The sequence below is a fragment of the Spermophilus citellus genome (assembly GCF_964194105.1).
Source record: "Spermophilus citellus genome assembly, chromosome: 10".
In the NCBI taxonomy this organism is placed as follows: domain Eukaryota; kingdom Metazoa; phylum Chordata; class Mammalia; order Rodentia; family Sciuridae; genus Spermophilus; species Spermophilus citellus.
Window position 1 is genome coordinate 127,596,050 of NC_138197.1, and position 25,448 is coordinate 127,621,497.

At 58.0% G+C, this 25,448-nt stretch overlaps 1 protein-coding gene across 4 annotated transcripts; it reads right to left on the reverse strand.

The window, feature by feature from the left end:
• Positions 1-652: 652 nt before the first annotated feature.
• LOC308658693 (casein kinase I) lies at positions 653-24,237 on the reverse strand. 4 transcript variants are annotated; one of them, XM_081311539.1, is made up of 12 exons: positions 23,991-24,237; positions 20,990-21,077; positions 11,469-11,579; positions 11,244-11,392; positions 9,219-9,447; positions 8,446-8,616; positions 7,773-7,921; positions 4,670-4,730; positions 3,801-3,993; positions 3,563-3,702; positions 2,702-2,766; positions 653-1,855 (listed from the first exon to the last, which is right to left on the reverse strand). In XM_081311539.1, exons 2-11 carry the CDS (start codon positions 21,063-21,065, stop codon positions 2,750-2,752), a joined length of 1,296 nt encoding a protein of 431 aa, XP_081167665.1. In that variant the 5' UTR covers positions 21,066-21,077; positions 23,991-24,237; the 3' UTR covers positions 653-1,855; positions 2,702-2,749. The 4 variants fall into 4 exon arrangements, with proteins under 4 accessions (XP_081167665.1, XP_081167666.1, XP_081167667.1 ...); XM_081311540.1 differs by lacking the exon at positions 23,991-24,237 and adding an exon at positions 23,548-23,818; XM_081311541.1 differs by lacking the exon at positions 4,670-4,730 and having other exon boundaries at positions 23,991-24,235.
• Positions 24,238-25,448: the final 1,211 nt, after the last annotated feature.

The window sequence follows — 25,448 nt, forward strand, 5'->3', positions numbered from 1 at the left end:
GGAATGTAGTTTATTAGTACAGACTGCTGGGCTCAATCCCCAGTACCAAAAAAAAAAAAAAAAAAAAAAAGTAAACTGTGTAGGATAAACCCACTTTGATGGACATTCTTTTACATGCTCCTGAGACAAAGGCCCACCAGGTTCAAGGCTGCCCTTCAAGACTACACTGAGGAACCTGCCCAGGCCCACCTGGGGAACCACCCTGGAACCCAACTCCAGTACTCTTTCTCACAGAGCTGTGTGACCAGTCATGCAGAGGAGACTAGCTGTCCTCTGCTCCCTTGAGGACCCTTGTTTTAGGGCAAGGTGGCCAGGGTTCAAACCCTGCTCTGCCACCCGAGAGCTCAACCCTGGGCAGGCCATGCTGCCCTGGACTGTCTTTTGCCGTTGAGAGGTCCTAGCTCCCAGAACTATGTGGACAAGGTGGTGAGGAGCTTCAGGGGACTGCTTTGCTGAGCATGGCCCTGGGCCTGGGCATCACTGGCAGAGGCAGGGTGCATGCTCACAGCCCACCCCAGGACCCCTGGATCAAAGGCTGTGCTTTAAGAAGCCCCACGAAGTGAGGTCTTGTCCCTAGCCCCACACAGCAGGCCTCCCAGGCTGCTGGGGAGAAGATGACGCAGGGCAGACACGCAGACGGAAGGCTGCCGCACCACGTTATCCTCTTCTACTTTATTACTTCAAATTAACAACCACAATAAAGCTCAAAAAAGTCCGATATTTACACAGGAAAAAAGTACAAAATTCCCCCCAAAGTTCTTCAGTATTTTTTTCAATTTTTTAAATTACAAAGTAATAAAAACCTTTGCTCTTTAATTAAAAAAAAAAAAAGGAAAAAGGGGAAACAGAGGTAAATAAATTAGGAAATACACACATGGAGAAAACAAACAAAAATAAAATAAAAAACAAAAACAGGTGTTAACTAGGAAGGATGGAAAATCCAACACTTAGCCCTGACCCCAGGCTCCTTCCCAGAAGGCAGGGCCCAGGGGAGGGGGACCCCAGGTGACTGTCAGGACCAGAGAAGTAGTTGATAATCCAGAGCAGGTGCTGGCTGGGAGTAGTCTCCACAGTCTCTGCCCCAGACCAGGCAGGAATGGAAGATGGGACCGCCACAGGCTGGCATTTGGGGACTGGTGGTGGCAAGGACCCACTGTGCCCTGAGGGATGTGGAGGCCAGTGTCCACCCCCACATCCCTTCCATGGAGATAACAAACTCAGCCTGGCAGGTGGGGACGGGGCACCGCTGCTCTGGGACACAGGTCAAATACACGCACGCACACATACACACAAGGCAATAGTGGCCACCACCTCACTCAAGGCTTCATGGAGAGACAAAGGAAGGACCCAAATGCTCAGGGGGATGCTGGAAAGTCCAGCACAGAAAGTTGGCCACTGTCATCTCAGAGGGACAGGGGCTGTGCGCATCTCCTTGGTTCCAAGGCTCAGGGAGCCTGGTGGAACCTGCCTTCGACTGGCTGACCGCTGCTGCTGTGGGCTCCCGCGTCCCTGCTGGCTGCTCTCCCACACCGAGGGGCGCCCTCCGGCAGGCAGATGGTGGTGGCAGGAACAGGTGGCTGAAGTGGGGCCTTGGCATCTGGCTGGTGTGAGCCGGTGTTGTTGGGGAGCATTTGGCAGCCTGAAGGCTGGGGATAGCGGGCAGTGCAAGGGGACACGGTCCTCAGTGCTAAGGGTATCCATCTTTTTGCCGTTGGCAAAATAAATCAAAGAAACAAGATCCATCGTCGGTTTTGTGCTGGGTTTTTTCTTTTTGTTCATTTGAGTGGTTTTTTTTCCATCTTTTTGTTTTGTGTTTTTTTGATTTTGTTTTTTTAAAGAAAATACAGTGAAGACACTAGAGGGGAAGAAAAAAGACGCATGAGGCGCCCCGCTGCCTCTGTTCCCCCACCTGCTGGACCCCTTCACCCTAATTTCTTGTCCCTGAGGCCACCCCTCTTAGGGCCCAGAGCTGGCGCAAGTCCAGCAAACAGTAGGTACTCCATTTCCCTGGGAAGGGAGCAGACTCTGTCCTCTGTCCTGGACATACTTCCCGGGACCTGTCTGCCCAGCTGTGGACAGACAGGCTCGTGGGCTAAGCTGGGTGTCTGAGGCAGGGAGCCCAGTCCCACGCCCCAGCTCCATCTGTGGGCCAATTGCTGCTGAGCGAATCATGCTCAGGGTGTTCTGGTAGAGGTCACGTCCCTCAACTGGTGAACCTCTGCACACGGGCCACTCACTGTCCCCAGGGAGCTCAGCTCTCCACCCTCCCTGGAGGACCACCGTCACTAGGCCAGGCCTAGTCACCACCCGGCTTCCTGCCAGGCAGCAGCAGCAGTCCCACCTCGGTGCACACTGGCCAGCGGCCTCTCCTCTGCTCGCCTGTTCTAGTCCTTCCCATGAGCTAACCTGTTTCACAGCCCGGAGGCCGGGGCAGGCCAAAGCCCTGTGGAAGGTCAGCGTGAACCAAGGTTCCAGAAAGTGTCAAGGACGGGGGTGGAGGGCTGATTTCCCAGAAGTCAACCCCCAGCCAGGAATGAGCCCTGAGCCCCGCTGGGAACCTGCAGGACTGGACGTTTAGCGCTCCCTCGAGGACCCTTGTTTTTTTGGGGCTAGCAGGTGCCATCTGCCGTCCCCCCGCACCCCAGGGCCATGTGCTTCCAGGCCTGGCTGTGCTGGCTGGCTTGTGGCAGGTCCCACTCACCTAAGCAAACACTGGTCCAGCGATGGCTCTCCTCACTTCCCGAGGTGGTCAAATGGCACGCTTGTCTTCGCAGGGGGTGGGGTAGGAGCAGAGAGAGGTGGGTGAGCTTCAAGGCCAGGACCTAAGCCTCCCTGCTGTGCAGCTCAGTCCCACCCCTGGTAAGCCCCTAGGAGGTCCTCATTTGTAGACAGAGTTGGGGGGGGCAGGGCACAGAGGCACACAATGTGACTGCTTTAGGCCACACCCAAGTCGGTGGGCCAAGGAGGGGTTCACTCTCAGGGCCAAGTCCACTAAGGCTTCTCCTGCGTAGTCAGGATGGGGGCAGGGCTCCCACTCCCCTCCAGCTGGACACAGTCCCTCCCTCCAACCTCTCCTAGTCCAAATATGACCTTAAGAGAAGCGACCAGGGGCTGGGGCTATAGCTCAGTTGGTGGAGTGCTTGCTTTGCATGCACAAGGCCGTGGGTTCGATCCCCAGCACCAAAAGAGAAGCCACCAGATAGAAGCTCACCTGTCCCTCTATCCCATGCTCTTGCCAAAGCTAGTGAGGACCACTGGGGGCTTCCTGATGGCAGGGGCTGTGACCACCTTGTCTTTGAGGCCCTGATGCCCACCAAGATGGGCACCCAGCAGCGAGGGTCAGACCCCAGAACTGCCACTTGCTGGGGCACATTGTTCTGAGCCTCAGTCTCTGGCTTTGCTCAGTGAGGGGGGCTAAAGAACCTCAGGGAAGTAAAGAGGTCAAGTCCTAGCCCAGGCCAGGGGTTTGCTCTGGGGTTACCCAAGTCGAGGGGAGAAGAGAGCAGAGCCAGAGGCCTGACCTGCATGGGGATCTCTGGCTCTGCTGTGGCCGCTTGCTAACCTGTGAGGCTGAAATCCGGGAGACCTCCTGTCGCCCAGTGAGGTCTGAGGACGAGACGTTGGCGGGCGCGCCCCTGTGCAGCCGCATGCTCACCTTCCTCTCCCGGTCCACCCGTGAGATCGCTCTGGGAGAAGTATTGCCTGGAGGGCGAGGAGGGAGCAGCCCTCAGCTGGGGACAGAAGCAGGACCCCAGCCCTCTGGCCCATCCCGAAGCTCACAGCCCAAGGCCCCTACTAACCAGCTTGCTGGATGCGGGAGGCGGGGGTGGAGGCCACAGGCTCGGCAGCACTGCGGAGCCGGTTGGCAGTGGCCCCCGTGGGTGGGCCAGGGGGAAGGGCCCGGGTTGTGGACCCCCGCAGCTGCCCCATCCTCTCCTCGCGTTCGTGCTCTCTCCGCTCTCGATCCACATCTTCGGGGTTCCGGGCTGCACCCTGCAGGGACGGGAGATGGCATGCTGGTCAGCCCCGAGACCTGGGTGCTCTGTGCCCAGCACCTTTGCAGGACAGAGGGGAAGCGAGTTGGGGGCATCTCACAAACCCTCTGGCCCAGCCTCCTTCCCAGAGTGGGAATCCTTGATCTCAGAGGCTTGGAAATGACCCTGGGTCACAGAGAGGAGAAATAGCCACGCAACACTCAGAGGAAGGACAGACAGCACCGAGAAGCAGGGGAGCTCAGGCTGCACTGGAGCCCAGAGGAGTGGCTAACACTCCACAGTGACCAAGGGCAACCCTTGGTCTCCCAACCTGGCCCCCTCCATGTACCAAGAGCCGTTGGCCCCTCAGGGTTTCCAAACCATGCAGGGAAGGAGTTCAGAGGCCCACCTAGCAGAAGGCAGGGAACGTCAAGGGGACAGGAGTCGCAAGGCTCAGGGAAGGCAGGGCCAGGACTTGGCCAGGGGACCTGGTGCCCAGCCTTGAACTGCCTGCCGCAGGATGGGAGCTCAGGGGAGCAGGGAAGCAGCCGGGCTAGCTGCCCTGCGACAGACAAGGCTGGAGAAGGGTGCCCGGTGCCCCTTGGGGCCCTGCCCTCTAGCCACTGCTACCCCCACAGGAGGAAGTGAAAGGTCCAGAGAGGAAGTGGTGCGGGAGCAGGGCCTGGCCGTGTTACCTAGTTGGTCCCGGGGCCGTCCACAGGGAAGGGCAGGGGGCTGGCATGAGGGGGGCCGCATCTGTGGAGGAGAGAGCTGCGGGCTGAGCAGGGGACCTCACACAGGCTGGGGAATTAGCTGAGGGGCCCTGTGCCCTGGGGAAGTGGAGCAGACCTGCCTTTGGGCACCTCTGGAAGCAGCTGGGATCAGAATGATCTCGAGTCCTAGCAAGGAGCCAAGCCAGGCTAGTCCTAGCCCCACTGCTGGGCAGAGGTGCCCCGGGCCTTATCCTTGTCTGACCTGGCCACAAAGCCTCACGACCTGTCTGGGGTCACACAGCCAGAACAGAGCTGGGGACCTAGTCCTACCATGCACCTCAAGAGGACTATTCAAGGCCTGACCCAGCAAAACACCCCTCACTCCTCCCACTAAAAGCCCACCAGGCAGGCCTAGGCCCACCAAGGCTCCACCCACTCAGCCCCAGGCTAGCACTGGGCAGGAGCCACAGCCCAGCCTGAGAAACCAGAGCCGCAGCACAGCTTGACTCCTATGACAGGGATGGCCTCACTCCCTCGAGGGAACCAGGCTCAGGGAGGCTGAATGATGCGCTTGGGTGCCCGCTCAGCCCTGGAGCCAGCAGCTGAGTAGATGAACCCCACCTGCGGCAGCCCCACAGCTCAGGCCACCAGCAGTCCACGCGCAGGAGAAAGAGAACTACTTATGCCCCAGCTGCTATCCAACCCAAACAACCCCTCAAGAAATGCGCACCAAGGAGCTTTTCTGGCCTTTATTTGCCCATAAGAAAACATAAAACTGTCAACATCCGAGCATCCACCCCTGCTGCGTGGACGTCTGTCCTGGGCTGTGTGAAACTTCCTCCTGTCAGTGGCTTGTCCTGAGAACACGTGCTGACTGCATCCCAGGGTTCAGGTGTCCAGGAATTCCAATGCCCTCATGCCGAGGAACACAGATAGGCTCCTCCAAGGTCAAGGTCAAGGTCAAGATCATGGGAGAGTCACTGCCCATGGTGCCCAGCATGGAGTCCTGCCAGCTGATATGGCTTCCTGCAAGGTATGTGTGGGGGTCTTGGTCTTGGGGTAAGGCTGTGGATGGTCCCCACTGCACATCATGTGGCTGCTCCTGCCTGGGGCTCACGCGGAAGTGATGGTGCAGACGTCGGTGATGGATGAGACTATCAGTGGCCCTGCCTAGCTTCGGACTCCAGAACCTGACTCAAAGGGGACCCCAGGAATGGAGTCAGAGTGCCAGCAAGGGGGAGGAGTGCCTGGCCCAGCTTGAGAAGACATCTTGTTGCTGGTCAGTCCCACAAGGGGAACTGTCAAGGAGCCATCTAGAACAGCGTTGTCCACAGAACTTCCCAGGACGACAGAGATGCTCACATCTGTCTCATTGGATGCAGCAGCCACTACCTCGTGGCTCCCAAGAGCTTGGAATGTGGCGAATGTGACCGAGGAACTGCATTTTCCATTTTGATTAACTCTAATTAAACTCTCCATGTAGCCAGCAGTTACGGAAGTGGACGTCATAGTCCAAGAGAATGCAAAGCCCTTTCTTAGAGCTGGGCTGAGCCAAAGAACTAAGTCCATCATAGAACCAGACTTGGGGACGACTTCCTATAGGGCAAGGGCCTGGTGTCCGAGGCCCTGAAATGCACTGCAGGAGGAAGGGGTGCTGGGTGCCCAGGCACTCAGTCATGCTCTAAGCTGGAAGGAACCCAATGCCTACCTCCCTCTCTGCCCTCACAGAGGAGGGCAATACAGCCTTCTCCTCAAAGCCCTGACCTGCGAGATGGCCATCTTCTGCCTATTCTGCCTGGGACCCAAGGAGAAGAGAAACCCAGGACCAACATGTCAACCTCAGTATTCAGAAGGACCCGGCCTTGGCCCTTGGCATCTGGCGGAGCACTGAGGGACACGATGTAAAAGAAGCAAACCAGGACGAAGGCAGGAGGCATTTAATGAGTTCAGTTTCGACACAGAGGCCACCCACGGGGCCTGGGCCTGGTCTTGGTCCAGGGCCTAACAGGCCCCAGGCAGGGCCACAGTTTTCTTCGGGCTCGTCCTGGCCTCAGGCAGCTGGTTCATTCCTGAGGATCCCAAGTAGGGCCTTTTCCAATACTCTCCACCACAGGGCCACCTCAGGAATGGGTGCCCCCACCATCCCAAGGGACATTTCCTCATGCCTGGCCCTATCAGGCTCAGGCATACTGGTGATATCAGAACTGGGGCCCTGGAGTCCAGACCACAGGCCAGTAGTTTTGGGGGGGCATCTCCTCCACCTCCTCCACCTCCTCCACAGGCCTATCTGGGGGGCCTTGGGTGCCCAGGATCGCCGGGCACCTGGAAGGGACAGAGAGGGCACAGCTGAGTCCAGCCTTGGTGCTTGCTGGCCAAGTGGCAACTCTTGGAAGAGTCAGGCCTTGGAGGTCCTTACCAGTATGTGGATGGATACGGGGGCCCGGCATAGGGCCAGGGGCGGGGGCGGGGTGCTGCAATAGCTTCGCTGTCCCGGGGCTGAGCCTGGCTCGAAGAAGCCCCCTTTTCCAGAAGAGATGTGAAACAAGACACACGATTTCACGGACTCCAGAGCTCCAGGCACGGCTGGCGACCACTTCTCCCCACCCCACCCCCAGGACCCTTAAAAGAGGGAGACAGAACAACTGCCTAGCAAGACCCAGGGTCCCATGACCAGGAAGAGAGAAGCCACTCTGAATGGATCCAGGCTGGCTAGGGGGGCCTCGGTGAAGGCGGTCACCCAGGACGTGCAGAACAAGAGGAGCAAGATGGAGCAGGCCACAAGGAGGGCAGCGGGAGGGCCCAGCAGAGCCGTCCACGCCCTGCCCCGGGCCCCCAGGACAGACTGGAGGCTGAGCCAGGTCCTCCTAAGCCTGCCCACGCCCTGCCCACTGTGGCAGCACATGCTGTCCACACTGATGTGGCTGGATAGGGGTGGCTCTGGGACCCTGGCGAGGTCACTTGTGCTGTCCAGCTCATAACTCCCATCTGCAGGGAGCCCTGCCCCCCACCAGGCCATTCTGGCCTTATGAGGCAAGGCCTTCCCCATCCAGTCCCCCAAGCCCGCCTTGGCCTCCGAGCGACTCACGAATTTGAGCATGTTCCAGTCGAAGACGTAGTCGTAGGAAAAGCCCTGCCGGTGGAAGAGGTTGCGGAAGAGTTGGCGCAGGTAGGAGTAGTCGGGCTTGTCATCGAACCGCAGGGAGCGGCAGAAGTTGAGGTATGTGGAGAACTCGGCTGAGGGGTGACAGGGAACAGAGGAGGTCACTGTGAGGGCCGTGCTCCCAGGTCCCCGGCAGCCACCATTTCCCAAGCCACCCACTGTCCCTCTGAACAGTTTCAACCTAAGAGGGGGCAGGATGAAGAACAGAACCACAGGCCTCCCTATGCTACTAGTGCTCGGGCCCCGTGGGCACAGCCTCTTCTCGGAGCTGCTCCGGGGAATGTGGCCCACAGCTCTGCACCTGCTCCCGGCACTCCAGGCTCACAGAGACCCAGGCCCACAGCAGCCATAGCTCGAAGGGCAGCCAAGGGCCCTGTAGTGGACACACTCCCGACACGATCTAAGCAACAGCAGGCAAACAGCCACTTCCTCCTCTAACAACTTGGGCCAGGAGAGGGCTCTAGATGGCAAGGCACGAGTGTGGAAGGGGACACCCAGTCTGCGACATCAGGCTGAGGCTCCAGGCCTCCCACATGCCGTGCAGCCACAGAGCCCCCGGGTAGTCCTCTTGCGCCCGTCCTCCCCACCTGGTACTCACAGGGATACCCTTTGCAGAGGACCTCAATGGGCGTTGACATCTTCTTCTCGCTGATCCGCTCATACTTCTGGCGCTTGGTGGCTGCTTTGAGACCCTGCCAGGGCAGGGAGCCCAGGTTGAAGTACATGAGCACATAGCCCAGACTCTCCAGGTCATCGCGACGGCTTTGCTCTGCAGAGTCAGAGGTAAGGTGAGGGGCAGGGTCCACACAGGCCCCGAGCTCCTCCTCAGGTCACATTCTTTACTGCATATCTGGCAGCAGACAGCCGTCTCCAGCGCCCGCTGGCTCCCGTTCTGCAAGAGGGCCCGAGGCAGCACCTTCCCACCTCAGTCTGGGTCCAGCTTTTCAGCTCAGAGGTTATTTCATTCAGCAACTCTGAGTGGGCACCCGCCACCTGCCCACCCCACAGAAGCAGCACAAGCTGTGGCACGAGGTGGGCTGAGGTCAAATCCAGTCCCAGCACTCATGAGGCCGTGTGCCCTGGAGCAGCCCATGTTAAACTGGCCGGAGCTTCCCAGAGGAACAGTTGGGGAGCATGCCCCCCCATTCAGTGGGGTTGCCAGGAGGCCAAGGCAGGGCATGAAGGGGTGGCCAACACACACAACTCTGCTTATGAAGGGAAGATGTGGACACTGGGTCCAGGCCTTAGGGCAGACTCGGGTAGAGATGCTCAGTGGGCCAACCAGAAAAAGTACCCGGGGGCCTCCGACTGAGGTGGGGGGGAGCCAGGCAGCCGGTGGCCCGAGGTGCCCTTGTCCGGGAGCTCACTCACCGATGCCCAGGTGCGTATTGATGGAGGCGTAGCGGGCCGTGCCAGTCAGGTTCTTGTTTTCCCGGTAGGGGATGTGCTGGTGGGTGCGGGCATCCCGGTACTTCTTGGCCAGGCCAAAATCAATGATGTACACTAAGTTGCCTTTCTTCCCCAGGCCCATGAGGAAGTTGTCGGGCTTGACGTCGCGGTGGATGAAGTTCTTGGAGTGGATGTACTCAATGCGGCTGATCTGGGGGGTTAGCCGGGGGTGGGTGGGGTGTCAGTGGAGGGGCCGCTGCCACATGCCTCGGGCCAGGCCCCAGAAAAGCAAAGATGTCAAACGCACCCAGGGTCCCTGCCCTGGCCAGGGAGAAAGGTTTGTCCCCAACTATGAAGGATGGCTTCAAGGCGCAGGCCAAGGAAGGCGGCCGGGAGACAGTGACACCAGGATGAGCTCTGATGTCGCGGCAGGGAGTGGGGGCCAGGAGGAAAGGTAAGGGCGAGACCCAGGAAGGAGGGTGCGGGGGAAGGACCGTGGGCCACCACAGTGGCCTGCCGGCTGGCTCCAGTGCCACAGGGCCTAGAGGCAAGCAACCTGGGGGAGGGGCAGGTGGGAGCACCCAGGAGGCCTAAACCCGGCAGAGGCGTGAGATGGCGCACCCAAGTCCTGACTCCACTTGGCTTCCAAAGGACACCAGAGTCAGGGTGTGACCTTTTTTTGGGCGGGTGGGGGTACTGACAATTTAACCCAGGGATAGTTTACCACAGAGCCACACCCTTGGCCCTTTTTATTTTATTTTTTATTTTTGATGGTGCTGGGGATTGAACCCACGGCCTTATGCATGCAAGATAAGCACTCTACCAGCTGAGCTATATCCCCACAGCCCTATTTTTTTTTTTAAATGTTGATGGACCTTTATTTTATCCATTTGTTTATATGCGGTTCTGAGGATCAAACCCAGTGCCTTGTACGTGCTGGGCAAGTGCTCTCCCCCTGAGCCACAACCCCAGCGCCCCCAGCCCTATTTTTTATTTTGAGACAGAGTCTCACTAAGTTGCTTAGGGACTTGCTAGTTGCTGAGGATGGCCTTGAACTTGTGATCCTCCTGTCTCAAGCCCCCTGAGCTGCTGGGATTATAGGTGTGTGCCCCCATATCTGGCCCTTTAAGAATTTCCAAAAACTCAAATTAAGATCCACGCACAGGACAGGTCCTCTGGCATGTCATGCCCAGCTCTGGGCCTCCGGCATGACAAAATATCTCCAGGAGCTTTACTGAATTTCACCCTGTGAGAATCTCGCGATCCTCCTCTGCGCACCCACAGCCTAAAATTGGAGTGTGCTTGCGACAAGACAAGATCTGCATGGTCCCCACTAGGTTCAAAGTTCGATTCTTTCTTCCCAGAACTGGGGACTGAACTCAGGGGCTTATACATGCTAAACCACATGCTACACTGACTTTCACCCCCAGCCTTTTTCGATTTTTTTGGAGACAGGGTCTTGCTTGCTAAGTTGCCCACATTGGTCTTGACTTGCAATCCTCCTGCCTCTGCCTCCAGAGTAGCTGGCTATGCCTTTTATATTTTTAAAAAGCTCCCCTCTATATGGAAAGGGCCTAAGGATCTACACCTTCTCTGGCCTAGGCACTGTGTGGCTTCCCACTTAATCCTAGCACCCCAGGGAAGGGGAGACTGAGAGCAGGTGACGGAGGCTCAGAGGGGCTCAGCAAATCACCTCGGGTTCCCACACTGGGACAGGACACAACCTGCATGATCACCACAGGGCAGAACCAAGGGCCCTCCCCAGACCCTGACCTGTCTGCCTGGTGCCTGGAATCTGCATTTAAACAAATGTCCAGGACGCTGAGGCCAGCAGTTAAGGTTCCTGGCCCAGGAAACAGGTCTGTCTTGTCCCTGTCCCTGCCCCCTCCCCTACTTTCCTCTGGAGGCAGGATGCAGGGTTAGTATCCATGGCCACTAGCAAGATGGGGAAGGGGACGCTGCAGGGCAGCTGGGCAGGCCACCTTGACAGTGCGCAGCAGGACTCACCATCTGGTCCGCCAGGAGCAACACCGTCTTGAGGCTGAACTTGCGGGAGCAGAAGTTGAAGAGGTCCTCCAGGCTGGGCCCCAGCAGTTCCATGACCATCACGTTGTAGTCGCCCTCCGCCCCGCACCACTTGATGGATGGGATCCCCACTGGGGCGGGGCGACAGGGCTGTCAGGGCGGTCCCTCCCCACCCGCGCCACCGGCCCACAGCAGCCCTCGCCTCACCTCCTCCCTGCATCATCTTGTAGAACTTGCTCTCGATGTGCAGCTGCGGGTGCTTCGTCTTCACACACTCCAGCTTGATGGCCACCTCTTCACCAGAGGCGATGTTGGCACCTGCCCAGGGTGGGGGGGCAAAGGCCCAGGTGACTCCCAGCCAGCCAGGTGGTTGCCACCCAGCATTCGAGGCTGCTGTGGCTCAGGTGTGGGGCCAACTGGGCATCTGCCTCTCAGGGACAGAGAGGTGGCCAGGAGGCTTCCCGAGGGAGAGTGAGCAGTACCATGTGCCACGGGAGGAGGCAAGACGCCCCCAGCTGCTCAGAGAACCCGAGGTCAGGGCTGCGAGAGGGCCTGATGGGGGAGGGGACACACAAATGGTGCCCAGACCACAGAAGGGGTGGAACTTAACCCCAGAGACAGGCCGGCCAGTTGGGTGTGGCGGGCTGAGGTGTATGTGGAGGGACCAGAAGCCCAGAGGGATGGGCACTGTGCCCTCCTGACACCCTGAGCTGCAAAAGGTACTGACCAGCACCTGCCTGCCCACCAAAGCTGCCCCCTCAAAGGCAGCCCACACATTCTGTCCCAGGACGTCCCCTCCTCTATCATCGGAGTATCATTCCCCCTGCACAGATGAGAAGGCTGAGAGCCACTCAAGGTCATACGGCTGGCAACTGGGGGACTGGGGAGCAAAACCTAAGTGGGCGCGGTAGCACCTGCCTGCATTCCCTTGGGAGGCTGAGGCAGGAGAATCGCAAGTTCAAGACCAGCCTGGGCTTAGCAGGCTCTTGGTTTAGCAGACTGGCTCATTCAGTAAGACGCTGCCTCGACACTTAAGAAATAATAAATATACAAGGGGCTGGGGTGCAGCTCAGGGGCACCACAGCCCTGGGGTCAACCCCCAGCTCTGCTGGCTTCGGCGTCTAGGTGTAGACAGGGTCCTGCCCGCAACCCCTGTGTCCCTTTCTTACTGCAGCCTTGAGGGGTACGCGTGGCCTAAGAAACACCCTAAACACACCAAGGCCCAGCTCGCAGCCCGGGCCCGCCCCAGGGCTCAAGAAGCCACCAGAAAGACCAAATCCAGATAGAGCTTTGCCTCAGTGTCTCCAGCTGCAGTGGAGGCTGAGCTGCAGTGGAGGCTGAGCTGCAGGGCTGGGGCCACATGCAGGGCAGCGAGTTCCCCCCAGGGGCCAGCAGCGCCTCCAGCTCCAGACACAGAGCAGAGTCACATCGCACCCAACAGGAAGCCAGGGCACAAACACAGAACATCCCATGGGGCAGGATCCCATGGGTACCTCAAACTAAGGGAAGCACGGGACCAGTCAAGGAACACCCTGGCCATGGCGGACACCCCAACCAGGGGATCCAAGTGCAGCGAAAGCGTCCACGAGGAAGGGGAACGAAAAAAGTACAGCCACTCTGCACACGTCCAGGAGAGGAAGCAGTCACCCTCGACCAGCAGCCCCACTCCTGAGCACAAGCCCTAGGGGACACCTGGGGAAAGGACAAAGATGTACACTGGAACCAACAGCCCTGATGCCTGGCAGCTGAGTTGCTGACAGCAATGTGGTCACATAAGGAGTCCCAGAGATGGTGATCCTTTTAACCCGGCAACCAGGCCACTCCCAGCTCCTCAACACTGGGCTAAAGACAGCAGGCCAGAGCAGCCACCACAACAGCCAAACAGTGGAAATGACCCAATGGCCCAGAGCCAATGAATGGAGACAGAGAGTGGTCCATATACATGTGGAATATTATTCAGCCACGAAAAGGAGCGGAGTACTAGTAACACATACCTCAACACAGGTGAACCTTGAAAGAAAACATTCTGCCCAGCCGAAGGAGCCGTACACAAAAGAAAATGTGTTTATATTGTATTATATTCGTTATATGAAATGTCCGTATCCATAGAGATGAAAACAGATTAGTAGACACCAGGGTGGGGAGTGGCTGCTTAACAGGCATGGGGATTTCTTCTGGGATGTGCTTTGAGACTAGATGGGGTGGTGGCTGCACAAAGTTTTAGTAAACCACTGTACTGCATATTTATTTATTTGGTACTGGGGATTGAACTGGGGGTGTCCTACCACTGAACCACATCCCCAACCCTTTTTTATTTTGAGACAGGGTCTAAGTTGCTAAAGCTGGCCTCAAACTTGCAATCCTCCTGCCTCAGCCTCCTGGCTGCTGGGATTACAGGCATGTGCCACCTCGCCTGACTTGAACTGTATACTTTAAAATGCCTGATCTTATGCTATGTGGATTTCACCTCAATTTTTAAAAGAGGGAGGAAAAGCAAGTGACAGATGAAAGTACAGTTCTATTTGTCTCAATTTCAAAGCTCTGTAAAGATATAGTTTAAGGATACAAACGTGATAAAACCTCAATGAAAGGGAATAATTTAAAATGTCAACTAGTGGTTATCTCTGTGAGGGGAGGCAGATGACAGGACAGGCAGGGGTACTGAGGGGCCTTGAAAGGGACAAGAATGGCCTCCTCTTTCAACTGCACAGTTCCCAGGGAAGGGTCCCATATAACCTTAGGGTTAGGCAAGGCTTAAAAAGACCCCCCTGTATGGCAAAGATGCCAGACGTGGTACAGTGCCTGGGGTTTAATCCCCAGCACCGCCCAAAACAACAGCAAACCCACCAGAAATGAAGCAGAAAGAAAAACTACTCAATTCTTATCACAGACAAAAAGCTGACAGCTAACAGACTCCTACAAATCAGTAGGAAAAAGAAACAGGAAATAGGGCAAAGACCCTGAAGCGCCTTCCCAGAGGAAGACCAACTACGAAGGGCTCGCTCAGCAAAGGCCTCGACTTCTCTGTAAGAGAAATGCAAACTACAGTGACCCCCAAAGACCATTTCTCAGCTAGGACCATCAAAGGTCCTCAGTGAGATAGCGCAGGTTTGCTGGCAAGGCTCGCGACAGGTGGCTCCTGCCCAGGTGGCCAGCGTGAGACAGTCCAGCAGCACCTGCACATCTGAGGGTTCAGCCAACACCGACACCCCGCACTGTGCAAGCCGAGGCCTGGACAAGGCTGTCTGCTGCAGGCTGTTTGCAGCAGCAAAAGCTTGGAAATGACCCAAATGTCCATCACTGGGGAACTGGTTAGAGAAAGAATAGCCCATCCACAGGCCAGAACACAATGGAGGGAGAATGAGGAGGCTCTCTGTGCAGGAGAGGAAGATCTCCAAGGCAGGAAGCGAAGTGCCAAGGACTGAACCACACTGTCCTCATCTTCCAGCTGCAGAGCAAGCTGGGGAAGCGGCATCTGCCTTTGGTAGTATCCACACAGAGCAACGCGGAAAAGAAACAGGAGGAAGCAGCCAGGCGGCCAGGGCGCCCGCTGGATACTTTGTTAAATCCAACTCTTCCACCAGGAACTGTAACCGCACAGTGTAACAACGCACCCCTCCAACTGGCCAACTCCTGGGTTTCTGGTATATTCCCAAGGATGTACGAGCAAGGGTAGAATGTTTCCGTCACCCCCAAGACATGGGTACCCTTTAGAAGTGAGTACCACCCTCCTCAGCCTCTGTCCCTGGCCACCACTAATCTATTTTGTCTCTGGATTTGCCTGTTCTGGACATTTCACATAAACAGAATCATATATGATCATTTGTTGACCTTCTTCTTCTTCTTGGGGGTCCTGGGAGTTGAACCCAGGTGTACTTAACCACTGAGCAACATCCCCAGCCTTTTTTTTTTTTTTGGGTACTGGGGTTTGAACTCGGGGGCACTCAAAGCTGAGCCACATCCCCAGCCCTGTTTTTTTTTTTTTTTTTTTTTAGAGAGAGAGTGAGAGAGGAGAGAAGAGAGAGAAGAGAGAGAGAGAGAGAGAGAGAGAGAGAGAGAGAGATTGATTTTTTTAAAAATATTTATTTTTTAGTTCTCGGCGGACACAACATCTTTGTTGGTATGTGGTGCTGAGGGTCGAACCCAGGCCGCACGCATGCCAGGCAAGCGCGCTACCGCTTGAGCCACATCCCCAGCCCCCTGTTTTGTATTTTATTTAGAGACAGGATCTTATTGAGTTGCTTAGGGCCTCGCCATTGCTGAGGCTGGCTTTGAACTCCCGATCCTCCTATCTCAGCCAGCTGCTGGGATTACAGGCATGCGCCACTGCGCCCAGCTATGCATTTTATTTTGAGACAGGGTCTCATCAAGTTGCTGAGGGCCTCATTAAATTGCTGAGGCTGGCTTTGAACTTGCCATCCTTCTGCCTCAGCCTCCTGAGCTGTATGATCTGATTCTTTGACTTAACAGTTTAGTGTTTGGATGTTAGTTCTATAGATATATATTCTGATTTCTGAGCCACACAAATTAAGAAGAGGTGACTAAGCCCTATGAGCAATGGGAGAAAGCAAGTGCAAACTGTAAAGTGCTTCTGACACATTGGCATTCACTGCTTGGTAGAGTCCACAGGTCTCAGGGTACAGTGAAGACGTGGCATGGGAGGGGAGCCAGGGCATCCTCGATCCGATGCCCTGCCCCTTCTCAACACAGGTGCATGAGGCAGCAGAATGCAGCAGGTATTCTCCATGCCAAGCCGCTGACCCCTGTCTTGACTCCCCACCTCCTAGCCAAGGCCTGGGTGAGTCACCTCGCACTCTGTGCCCAGGTGCCTCACCTGCTACGCTCCTGGGCTGCCCCAGAACTCAGCAGTGGGCTCTGGCACGCACAGGCACAGCTCTACCAATGTGAAGGCTGCCAAGGAGGGGGCGAGGGCAGCCCTAGGGAGCAAAGGCGCTCCTCCCTGGGCAGCACGAGAGCTCCCAGCACCAGGAGCAGGACTGAGCCAGGCACAGAGGTCATGACAGGCACAGGCCAGCGGGGGGCATGCAGCCAGCTCTGAGTGGTTTGGTACAGCAGGACCCCAGACATTGAAGGAGAGGGTGGAAAAGGAGGGCAGCGCCAGGATCTGAAGGTCTCGAGAGGCCAGATGAGAGTGTGGCCTTCCCTGAGGGCTCCAGCCAGGCACGAGGTTTGGGATCTCACCGATCCTGATCCTGACACTTGAGGCCAGAGAAGCCCTTGTGTGGGAGCTCCTTGTCGGGTGTTGGCAGTGCCTGACCTCTACCCACCTCCTCCCAAGCTGAAGTAACTAACGGTGTTCCAAGACCTTGCCAAATGTCTCATGGGGGGCAAAAGTCAGCACCCATTAAGATTTACTGGTGTACCAGAAAGGGCTGGAGGGGACCCGAGGGGTCAGGAGACCCAGGAGGTGGCCACTGTGGCTGTCCAGGCAGGAGCTGCTGGTGGCCTTGCCCAGGCAGGGTGCAGATGTGGATGATGCCCGAGGCAGGCCTTGGCCACAGAGACTGCAGCAGCTGCATGTGGGCGGGGTGTGGGGGGTGGCACACAGGAGGGGCACTTCATCCCCCGAGCCCTGGCGCCATCCTGCCAGAGCTACTGCTCACATCTCTATCTGACATAATGAAAACCTCAAACTCCAAAGGTCGAGTGACCATATGCCACACAACTTACCAAGGACAGGGACTCAAGCTGTTGGGCAAAGCCTCTGGCCCCCAGAGTGCTGGAAACCTTCTGTCGCAGTGTTCTCCCCGACTGCCAGCCCTCTGGCGCCTCAGATCCCACTGAGGCTGCCAGATCGCCCTCCTTTCTCACAGCCACTAGGCTGAGCAGCAAAGAGGGAAAGTGCCTGGCCCATGAGGGACAGGACCCACTGGGGCAGAGCAGGGCTTGAAGTAGCGCTCTCAAGGCCCCTGCTCTCTCTCTCCATTCCACTTCCCTGTCATCCGCTCACCCAATTCCAGACAGGTACTGAGCCCTGACCAGGAGCCCAGGCCTGTGCAGGAGCTCTGCTCACCCTCGGCGGCTTCAGTAAAGCATAACTGGCGGCGAGAACCGCGCGGGGCGGGGCCCATGGAGGCAGATGGCCATGGCTTCCTGGCAGACGCTGCTTTGGGAGGTGAGTGGTCTAGGAATGGTGGAGAGGGCCTAGGTGGAAAGGCTTGGAAGCCAGAGAGATGGCCCCATTTCAAGTGCAGAATGTGGCCCATTGGTTATATAGCAGCCACATGAAGGGCCTGGTGGGGACAGGAGTAACCAGCCTCACATGGGGCTCACAACAGACGCCATCAGGGACCCATGGGTGCAGGGAGGGGTTGAACCCACCTGCCCAGCAACAGCAGCAGTAGCAACCTTTGCACCCGGTGTCAGAGGCTGGAGTGTCCCCCTTGACAACCTCCCCTATAACCACCTGAAGAGCTGAGGACAGGGATTCCTTTTTGTGTGTGCATGCAGGGGGACTGGGGACTGAAACCAGGGCACTCTATACTGAGTGACATCTCTAGTCCTTTTAAAAACATTTATGAGGCAGGGGCTCACGATGCTGCCCAAGCTGGCTTCAAAACTGTGATCCTCCTTTCTCAGTCTCTCAGGTCACAGGGACTGCAGGCATATGCCACCACACCAGGCTAGGGCAGCGTTTCTAAGCAGTCTAGAGTTGCCCAAGACGCACAGTCAGTGGGCAGGCCCAGGGCATGCCGCCTCTGGACCTGTGCGGCCAACTTAGCCCCTTAACAAAGTGGGTGCACTCTCCTGGCCACCCCTCAGCAACAAGGGCTGGGAGCCCTGGAGAGCAGCTGTGGGGCTCGCAGTCGCACCCCTAATGAGGCCATCAGTGTTTGATCCTGGAAAGCAGCTTGGAAGCCGTGTCCAGCCCCACCTGCAGAGGCCATCTGGAGTCAGGCCCTGGCCCTGGCACTGGTAATGAGACAGCGGCCAGAGCTCTGAACAAAGAGAGCCAGCAAGGCCGGCCAGGGGGACCCACAATCCCTGCTGTCTCCAGGCCAGCAGGACACCGGCCTAGGGTGGTGCCAATGGGAGGGCACCTCAGGGAAGAGCCCCCACACCCTCGCACCACTGGAGTCTGGATGGTGGCACAAACTGGCTCCCTGACCCCCAGGCCCAAGAGGACCCAGATCCTTGGAGAGCAATGACTCCCAACTCAGCCCAGGGGCGGGACACGGTATGGAACCTGCTGGGCTCAGCAAGCAGGTGCTTTCCACGCCAGGTCCTCAAACTCCTCACAACCCCACCTCCACCCTGAGAAGCCGGTGGGTGCAGTGGCACAGCCTGCTATCCCAGGACTCTGGAGGCTAAGGCAGGAGGATTCCAAGTGAGAGGCAACTTAATGAGACCCAGTCTCAAAATTTTAAAAAGGGCGAGGGATGTAGCTGGGTGGTAGGAACACCCCTGGTCCACTAGCCAGGGCTGCAGACAGAGAAAGGAAAGTTAAGAAAACTGACTGCCGCCGTAGAACTGTCATCTACACACAGCTTTAAAAAAAATGGAGAAGTCAAGGATGGCAGAAGTCACCCCTCGCTCAGGGTGTACAGCTAGAAAAGGAAACACGGGTATCCAAACCCAGGCCAAACGGACTCCACAGCTGGCCGAAGAGGGGCGAATCTGGACGTTTTTACAATAAATGAGATGACTGTGGAGAAACCGGAAGACCTGCCTTCAGGGGGACGGTGGCTTTTCTCAGTGATCTGGGGAGGCCCCTCCCTCCAGAGGCTCCCACTTCCGTCTGCAGAAAGAGGAAGAGGGCCTGAAGGATGCTGCCTAGGAGCGGGTGCCTGCTGTGCCAAGAGCCAGGTCTGCGCCCTGCAGTCCCGAGCCCAAGGCTCAGTGGTGAGAACGTCCTTTCCCCCACCTGTCCATCTTCCCAAACAGGTGATGGGGGCCTCCACCACACAGACAAGACTGCAGCTCAGAGAAGGTATCTTATCCCAGATCACACAGCAAACCAGGAAAAGACTGGGACCCAAAGCTGGTGCAGTCCCCAAATCCCAGGTTTTTCCAATCCTGCCATGAAGCTCTTGCACACCCTGGTCCCTGTTTTAGCACTTGTCCACTTGACAGTCACTGGACACCTACTGGGGCAAGCCACACACCGGGCCCAGGAGAGGGTGGGCAAACTCGACCCTGTGCTTGCCTCCCAGGAGCTCAGAGATGCAGCAAAACCTTGATTTAAGTAAGTTTTGAGACAGGGTCTCACCAGGTTGCCCAGGAAAACCTTGAATCCCTGGGCTCGAGTGTGGCTCCCACCTGGCCTCCCAAGGACTGGGACTGCGCACCACTGTGCCAGCTGGAGAAGATCTTTAAACCAGCTGCAGCCACACAGGCCTGCTTCCTGTTCTGAGCCCCAGCATTGTGGGACACGACCTGCCAAGCACCAGGCAGGGAGCTACCCACCAGGCCAGCACTCCATGGCCCACAGGGCACTTTCCCATGGTCGCTTCATCTGTACCTCCAACAGCACTTGGCCAGGGGGGCTAACTTCACAGGTGGGGACCCCACACCAAGTGCGGCCTAGAACACAGGGCTGCCTGTCTTCGGCACCCACTCAGGACCGTGTGGTGTAAAGGCCACCTTCTCCAGTTTCCTGGGGCAACCTTGGGTGGTCACCCTGACTATGCTGTGCCTCATCTTCACCAGCAGCATCTTGAGGGGCTCCATGAGGGAGGTAACGCTGGAAAAGGCATCCAGGTAAGTGTTCATAGACCTCGTGTGCCCCGCCCCACACCTGAGAGCCCCAGCCCCCCTGGGCAGCAGATCCCCTCTGTGGGGACAGGGCCCTGACCGCTGGTGAAGAGGAACCCTCAAGGTCTGAGTTGGTGCCCAGGCACATTGACAGGTCGGCATTTCCTGCCCAGAACAGAACCAACTCATTTTCATTTCCCAAGCAGGGAAGCAGATGTGGCCCGGTTCTGCTTACCAGGGCACAGGGACAGGATGGAGGATAAACCCTAGGGGAGCTTGCCACCTTGCCCTATAACCCCAAGCCCATCATCAAGGGAACGACCAGCTTCAGACCAACACTCAGAGGCAGGGCTGCAACCCGACCCTGGGAGCAGCGCCTCCAGCAGGTTGAGAAGGCAGCACTCAATGGCATAAGCACCACTTCTCCCAGGCCAGAGAGGGCTGAGATATCAATGATTTGTTTAAAATGACAACACTGACCAAACTCAGATTTAACAGGAAGCACATCCGGAGGGAGAACTCCCTGGAGGAGGAGGACCCCCCCACCCCCAGGTCATTCCAAAGCCTGTGTGGGCTGCATTCCAGAAGGCCAACCACAGGGACAGCCTTGCTGGGGCCAGGTGGTAGCCTAGGCCTTCTCCCAACCAGCACCCTTCTTCCAGGACAGAGGACACGGGGATGCCAACCCAGGCTGGGCTTTCCCAGGCCCAGATGGAGACCCAGGTCAGCTGCAGCTGGAAACTGCAGCTAAAAATATCCTCCTCTGCCCAGCACAGCAAGTGGGAGCCCCGCCCTGCCAGACGGGGTTCCAGACAGAGCCAGGAACCCACCCCCCCCCCCCCCCCCCCGCTGCCTCCCTCCACCTGAGGCTTCCTTCTCCCCCTGGGATGCTCCTAGAGGCAAGACCAGCCACTGGAGCACAGTTCTGGCTTCAGATCCTGAAATCCTGGGATCTTTTCTCCTCATCATCCCCAGGACCATCCCAGGGCTCCAACTGGGCCAGGCAGACTTACCCAGGTAGATGTCTCCAAAGGACCCACTCCCAATCTTTCGGCCCAGGCGGTACTTGTTTCCCACGCGTAGCTCCATGATTCACTCTCGCTGCAGAGGGAAACAGAACTCGGGTCAGAGAACTGGGAGCTGGGAAGGGGCCTCACCCACCCCTCCCCACCAAAGGCCAGGCAAAGCCACAAGAGACTTGGAAGACCAACCATCTCCCTCCCACTGCCCAGGAAGCAATTTGACCTCACTTATGCTTGAGGGCAACCAGGTGTCAGGTAGCCCAGCAGCCACACCCACACATCTGGGAGCAGCCTCAGCAGGTCCTGCACAAGACACTAGAGAAAACAGCCCCCTTTAGGCCCAACCTCTAACCCACCCACAAGCCTGGCCAGTTCCCAGTGTGTTTTGAGGGAGGGGGCCTGATCCACACTGGGGGAGAGGCAGGACAAGGACCTGCCAACCTCCACACCCTCCACTCCTGACACCAAGAGCCTTTCACAGTCCTCTGCCTGCATCTGTTTGGAAAGACTGTCAGGCTGACTTTTTTCAAGACTAGGAGGGCTTCTCCCTGGGAACTGGCCCTGGGCTGGGGCAACCCAAGCCAGGTTTAAGTGTCCAGTCCCTGTGGGACTAGAGTCATTCTGATTTGAGAAGCTCCCTTCCTTCTGCTATTCATCCTAGGTACCCCAAGCCTACCAACAACAGGGACCTCTAAGCCACCCTGGCAGGGATCTCTGTACTGGTCTGGGGCAGAAGTCTGGGCACCTGTGCTCCTGCCAGCAAAAGAAGAGACTCACAGGCAGTTTTGGTGAGAATGGCAGGGAATGGCAGACTGGGAAACAAGGAGGGGGGGTCCAAGAGACCTCAGCGTGTTTACAAGAGGGTTAGTCTGCGTGAGCAAGAGGGGACTCCTTTTGCAGACAAGAACTCAGGCCCAGAGAGACCAAGCCACAGCCCTCATGCCATCCAGCAGCAGACAGTGCCAGGGTCCCAACAAGGAGCTGACAGGGGTCCTGCTGGCCCTCCCAGCCCCCGACCCTCACACACAGGGCTTCTTTCATGCCAGGGACGGAAGGCAAAGCAGGAAGATGGGAAGGCAGCTGTGCTGACCCTTCCCCATGCCAAGGGCTGCCCCCAGAAGCCAGGGACCTGGGAAGGGAGCTGGGAGAGACTCCTTCCTTTGGTACTCAGGCTAGACTTCCCTGAACCGGGCAGAGCCAGGAGCCAATAGCTCCTGCCTCAGAGTAATATCCCAGTCTAGGGCCAGCTCCCAGGGAGAAGCCTCAAGCCATCGGCAGCCACAGGAAACAGCCTCCACCCGGTGGCAGCCAAACTCGGGACTCTCCATCAGGGCCTCTGCCCACATGCCTGGCCTGGCCCAGCTGAGGCACCACGGCTGCCAGCAGCACACTCCACACTTGCAGGAAACCCACACGCCACACACCCCACATTCACACGCCGTCCAGCTGCCCGGTGTGTACCCGCCAAGGGAAGTGGGAAAGCACACAAGCAATGAGCCCTGCTGGGGGGCCAGTGAGTACGCATACAGCCCCCCCCCCAGCCCGTTTCCACCAACGCTGATTCAGAGACCACACATGGCAGCCGGGGAGCCGCAGGTTAGGAAAGAAACATAAATATACCCGCATCCTATATTACATAAATACCCATGCCGGGTTATATAAATACCCATGCCCTCTGTCTGGGTGTCTTACATAAATATACTGCACTTAACCCCACAGCCCCCCTCGGCTCAGCGGGCTGTCTGCAGAGAAGGGAACAGGGCTGCAAACCACCAGCCCTCCAGGACCCCCCAACTGCTCTGTGCCAGCCACCCAGACAGCAGGGTCTCCCCAGCGCTGGGGGCCCAGGGCCCTAGGGAGAGCCTTGTGTGTCCCAGCATCCCCCAAAGGAGAAGGGAAAGGGTTCATCCGAGAATGGGGAAAGCTTTCCTGTTCTCTGGCTGCTTTTCCCATGAGGGTGGGGTAGGGATGGGGGGAGATAAACAAAGTAAAAAAACAAAAAACAGGCAGACATGGAGTCAGGAGTTTCAGTGGGTTAGAAAATGAGACAAACTACCAACCAGAGGGCCACATGGGCAGGTTTTTTACTTCCTGACACCTCCTCCCTTCCCTAGAGGCAGGACCCTTGTCACTGGACCATAAAGATAAAAACTGAAGGGGTATCCCAGCCCCCAGGCAAAGGAGACCCAAACTCGGGCCAGGTACTGGAAGCATCTTAGGACACCCTTCTTGCCCCCAATCCTTCTGCCTGAGAGGTTAGGCCAACAAGAAAACATGTAAAGAAACTAAGGGCAAAGTTGGGGAGGGGGGTCCCCACACCCTGAGTTTGGGTGTTTCAGTTGGGAACCCTCTCTCTAAGGTCGGGGCACAGACAGATTTGCTCCCAAAGACCTGCAGAACAGGATTTCTCACCCACAAATGGGAGAATCGCGTCCGATAAATAACCCCCCTTCCTTTCTCCACAAAGGAAAACAAAGCCCTTGGCCTGGGCGACCAGGCACCCCATCACCCCAGGACTCCCCTCCCACAAGCGGAACAGCCTTGCTGACCCTGGCTCTGGGGCACCCGGCCAGAGAGCAGGGGGGCGCCGTGATGGTCCGCGAAGCCGACAGAAGCCCAGGGTTGGCCGGGAAGCCCGAATCAACAGTATCGGGTGCCCTCAGCACCCCAGTCCCTCCCTCGGCGTCCCCAAGTCACGGCCCTGAAGCCGCCTCGGCGGCCGGGGCCTTGGAGAGTCCAGCTGGGGGAGGCGGAGGCAGGCGGGGCCGAGGGGTCCTCCCCCTCAGGCCTGCAAAATAACAGTCCCCCTCCTCGGTCCCCAGCCGCGCCTTTGTCCTCGCGGGCCGAGCGGGCGGCGCCCGGAGTGCCCCCCCAGCCCCGCGCGAGCGCGCGCGTGTCGCCCTCCGCTCCCGGCAAAAACAAAGAGGCGCAGGAGCCCCGTTTCCCCCCGGGTTTGCGCCCCTCGGCGGGCCCGCGGACCCCCCATATTTACCCCTCCGGGAAGGCGCCGGTGCTGGGCCGCTGCTCGGGGGGCTGCCGCGGGCGGGGGCGGCCCGCCGGGGCGGATGCCGGAGGATTCGCGGGGCCGCCCGGCGCGCCAGCCTCTCCCGGCCCAGCCGCCGCCGCCGCGCCGCGCCGCGCTCCTCTCCGCTCCGCTCCGCTCGCCCCGGCCGGCTCAGGCTCTGGGCTCTCGCCGCCGCCGCCGCCGCCGCCGCCGCCGCCTCCCGGCCGCCCGCCCCCGCCGCCGGCTCGCGCGCTCCCGCCCGGCGCGCGCCCGTCGGCTCCCATTGAGCCCCGGGCCCGCCCGCTGATGTCATCCCCGGCCCGCCGTCGCCGCCCCGGAGGATTTAAAGGGCCCGCGCCCTCCCAGTCTGGGGGAGTGGGGGGGGTAGGAGGTGGGCAGCCAGGAAACGCAGTGTCCCCGGCCCCTGGAGGAGCACCGTACAGGAACGCAGCCTCGCGCGTGGGGCACGGGGTGCGCACGCAGGCACCGCCACCCGAGCCAGCGCCAGGTCCAGGTGGAGAAAGTGGGACGGGAAAGAGGAGGGAGCACAAGAGCGGTGTTTTCTATCCCCAAAGCCCCCTCCCGCCCTGCCAGGTTCCCTCTCCGCTCCGAAGGCCCGTGATTATGCCTGGCACCACAAAGGAAGACGTTAGATAGTTGGGGTTCGGTGCACCTCTAGGCTGAGTGCTATGGAGAACACAGGCTCTGTTGATTCAGGGGCTGGTGCAGGCCGAGGGGTGGAGGGGTGTTGACAAAGGGCCCAGGGAGGTAGCCTGCGGGGTTCAGTTACACCTTCCTCCCGGAGGAAAATCAAAGGCAAAGACCCTTTTCTTCTCCGTGCGGCTCAGACTAAGCACAGAGCAGACCCTCACTGAGTGAGCAGCCCCACGCACTCCCGTGGATGCAACACTTGAGTACACATCCAGTCAAGCCACCTGCCGGCTGCGATCTTGGGGGGGGGGAGACCCTGCCCTCCCCAGGTCACGGGCAGAATTAATTAAAGCTTCCTACAGGCTTCCAGCTGATGACATGTTCAAGACTGGGTTATTAAAATGATGATATTTACACTGTGCCGTGTGAAGCTCCAAATTATGACACACCTACATTCTCACACACACAATTGTGGCTGTAGACACACAAAATGCCCAAGCACAAGGCAACCCAATCCCGGAAGCCCATGTCCCAGGAAGACTCACTTCCATAATAACCGCATCTTCCTTCAAGCCGGAGGGACTTAGTCACACACTGTTCACACTAGTGGGAGCCCTACAGACCAGGTCCTTTTGCAGGCCATCAGAATGTGCCCCGAGAGGGGCAAGGGGTTTATCCAGAACCACACAGCACACTACATAGGCCATTCTCCTAATGGTGTGTGGGAAGCTGGGCCTCAGACGGTTTCCAAGAGCAGGAGAGAGGAAGAAGCAGATCCCGCGAGATGATGCCTGT

Coding starts and splice junctions, on each gene's coding strand:
- LOC308658693 (XM_081311539.1), bottom strand. CDS start 21,065: ATGGAGCTACGCGTGGGAAACAAGTACCGCCTGGGCCGAAAGATTGGG. Junction 11,580..20,989: donor CTTTGGAGACATCTACCTGG/GTAAGTCTGCCT, acceptor CACCCTGGGCAG/GTGCCAACATCGCCTCTGGT. Junction 8,617..9,218: donor CAATACGCACCTGGGCATCG/GTGAGTGAGCTC, acceptor CTGACTCTGCAG/AGCAAAGCCGTCGCGATGAC.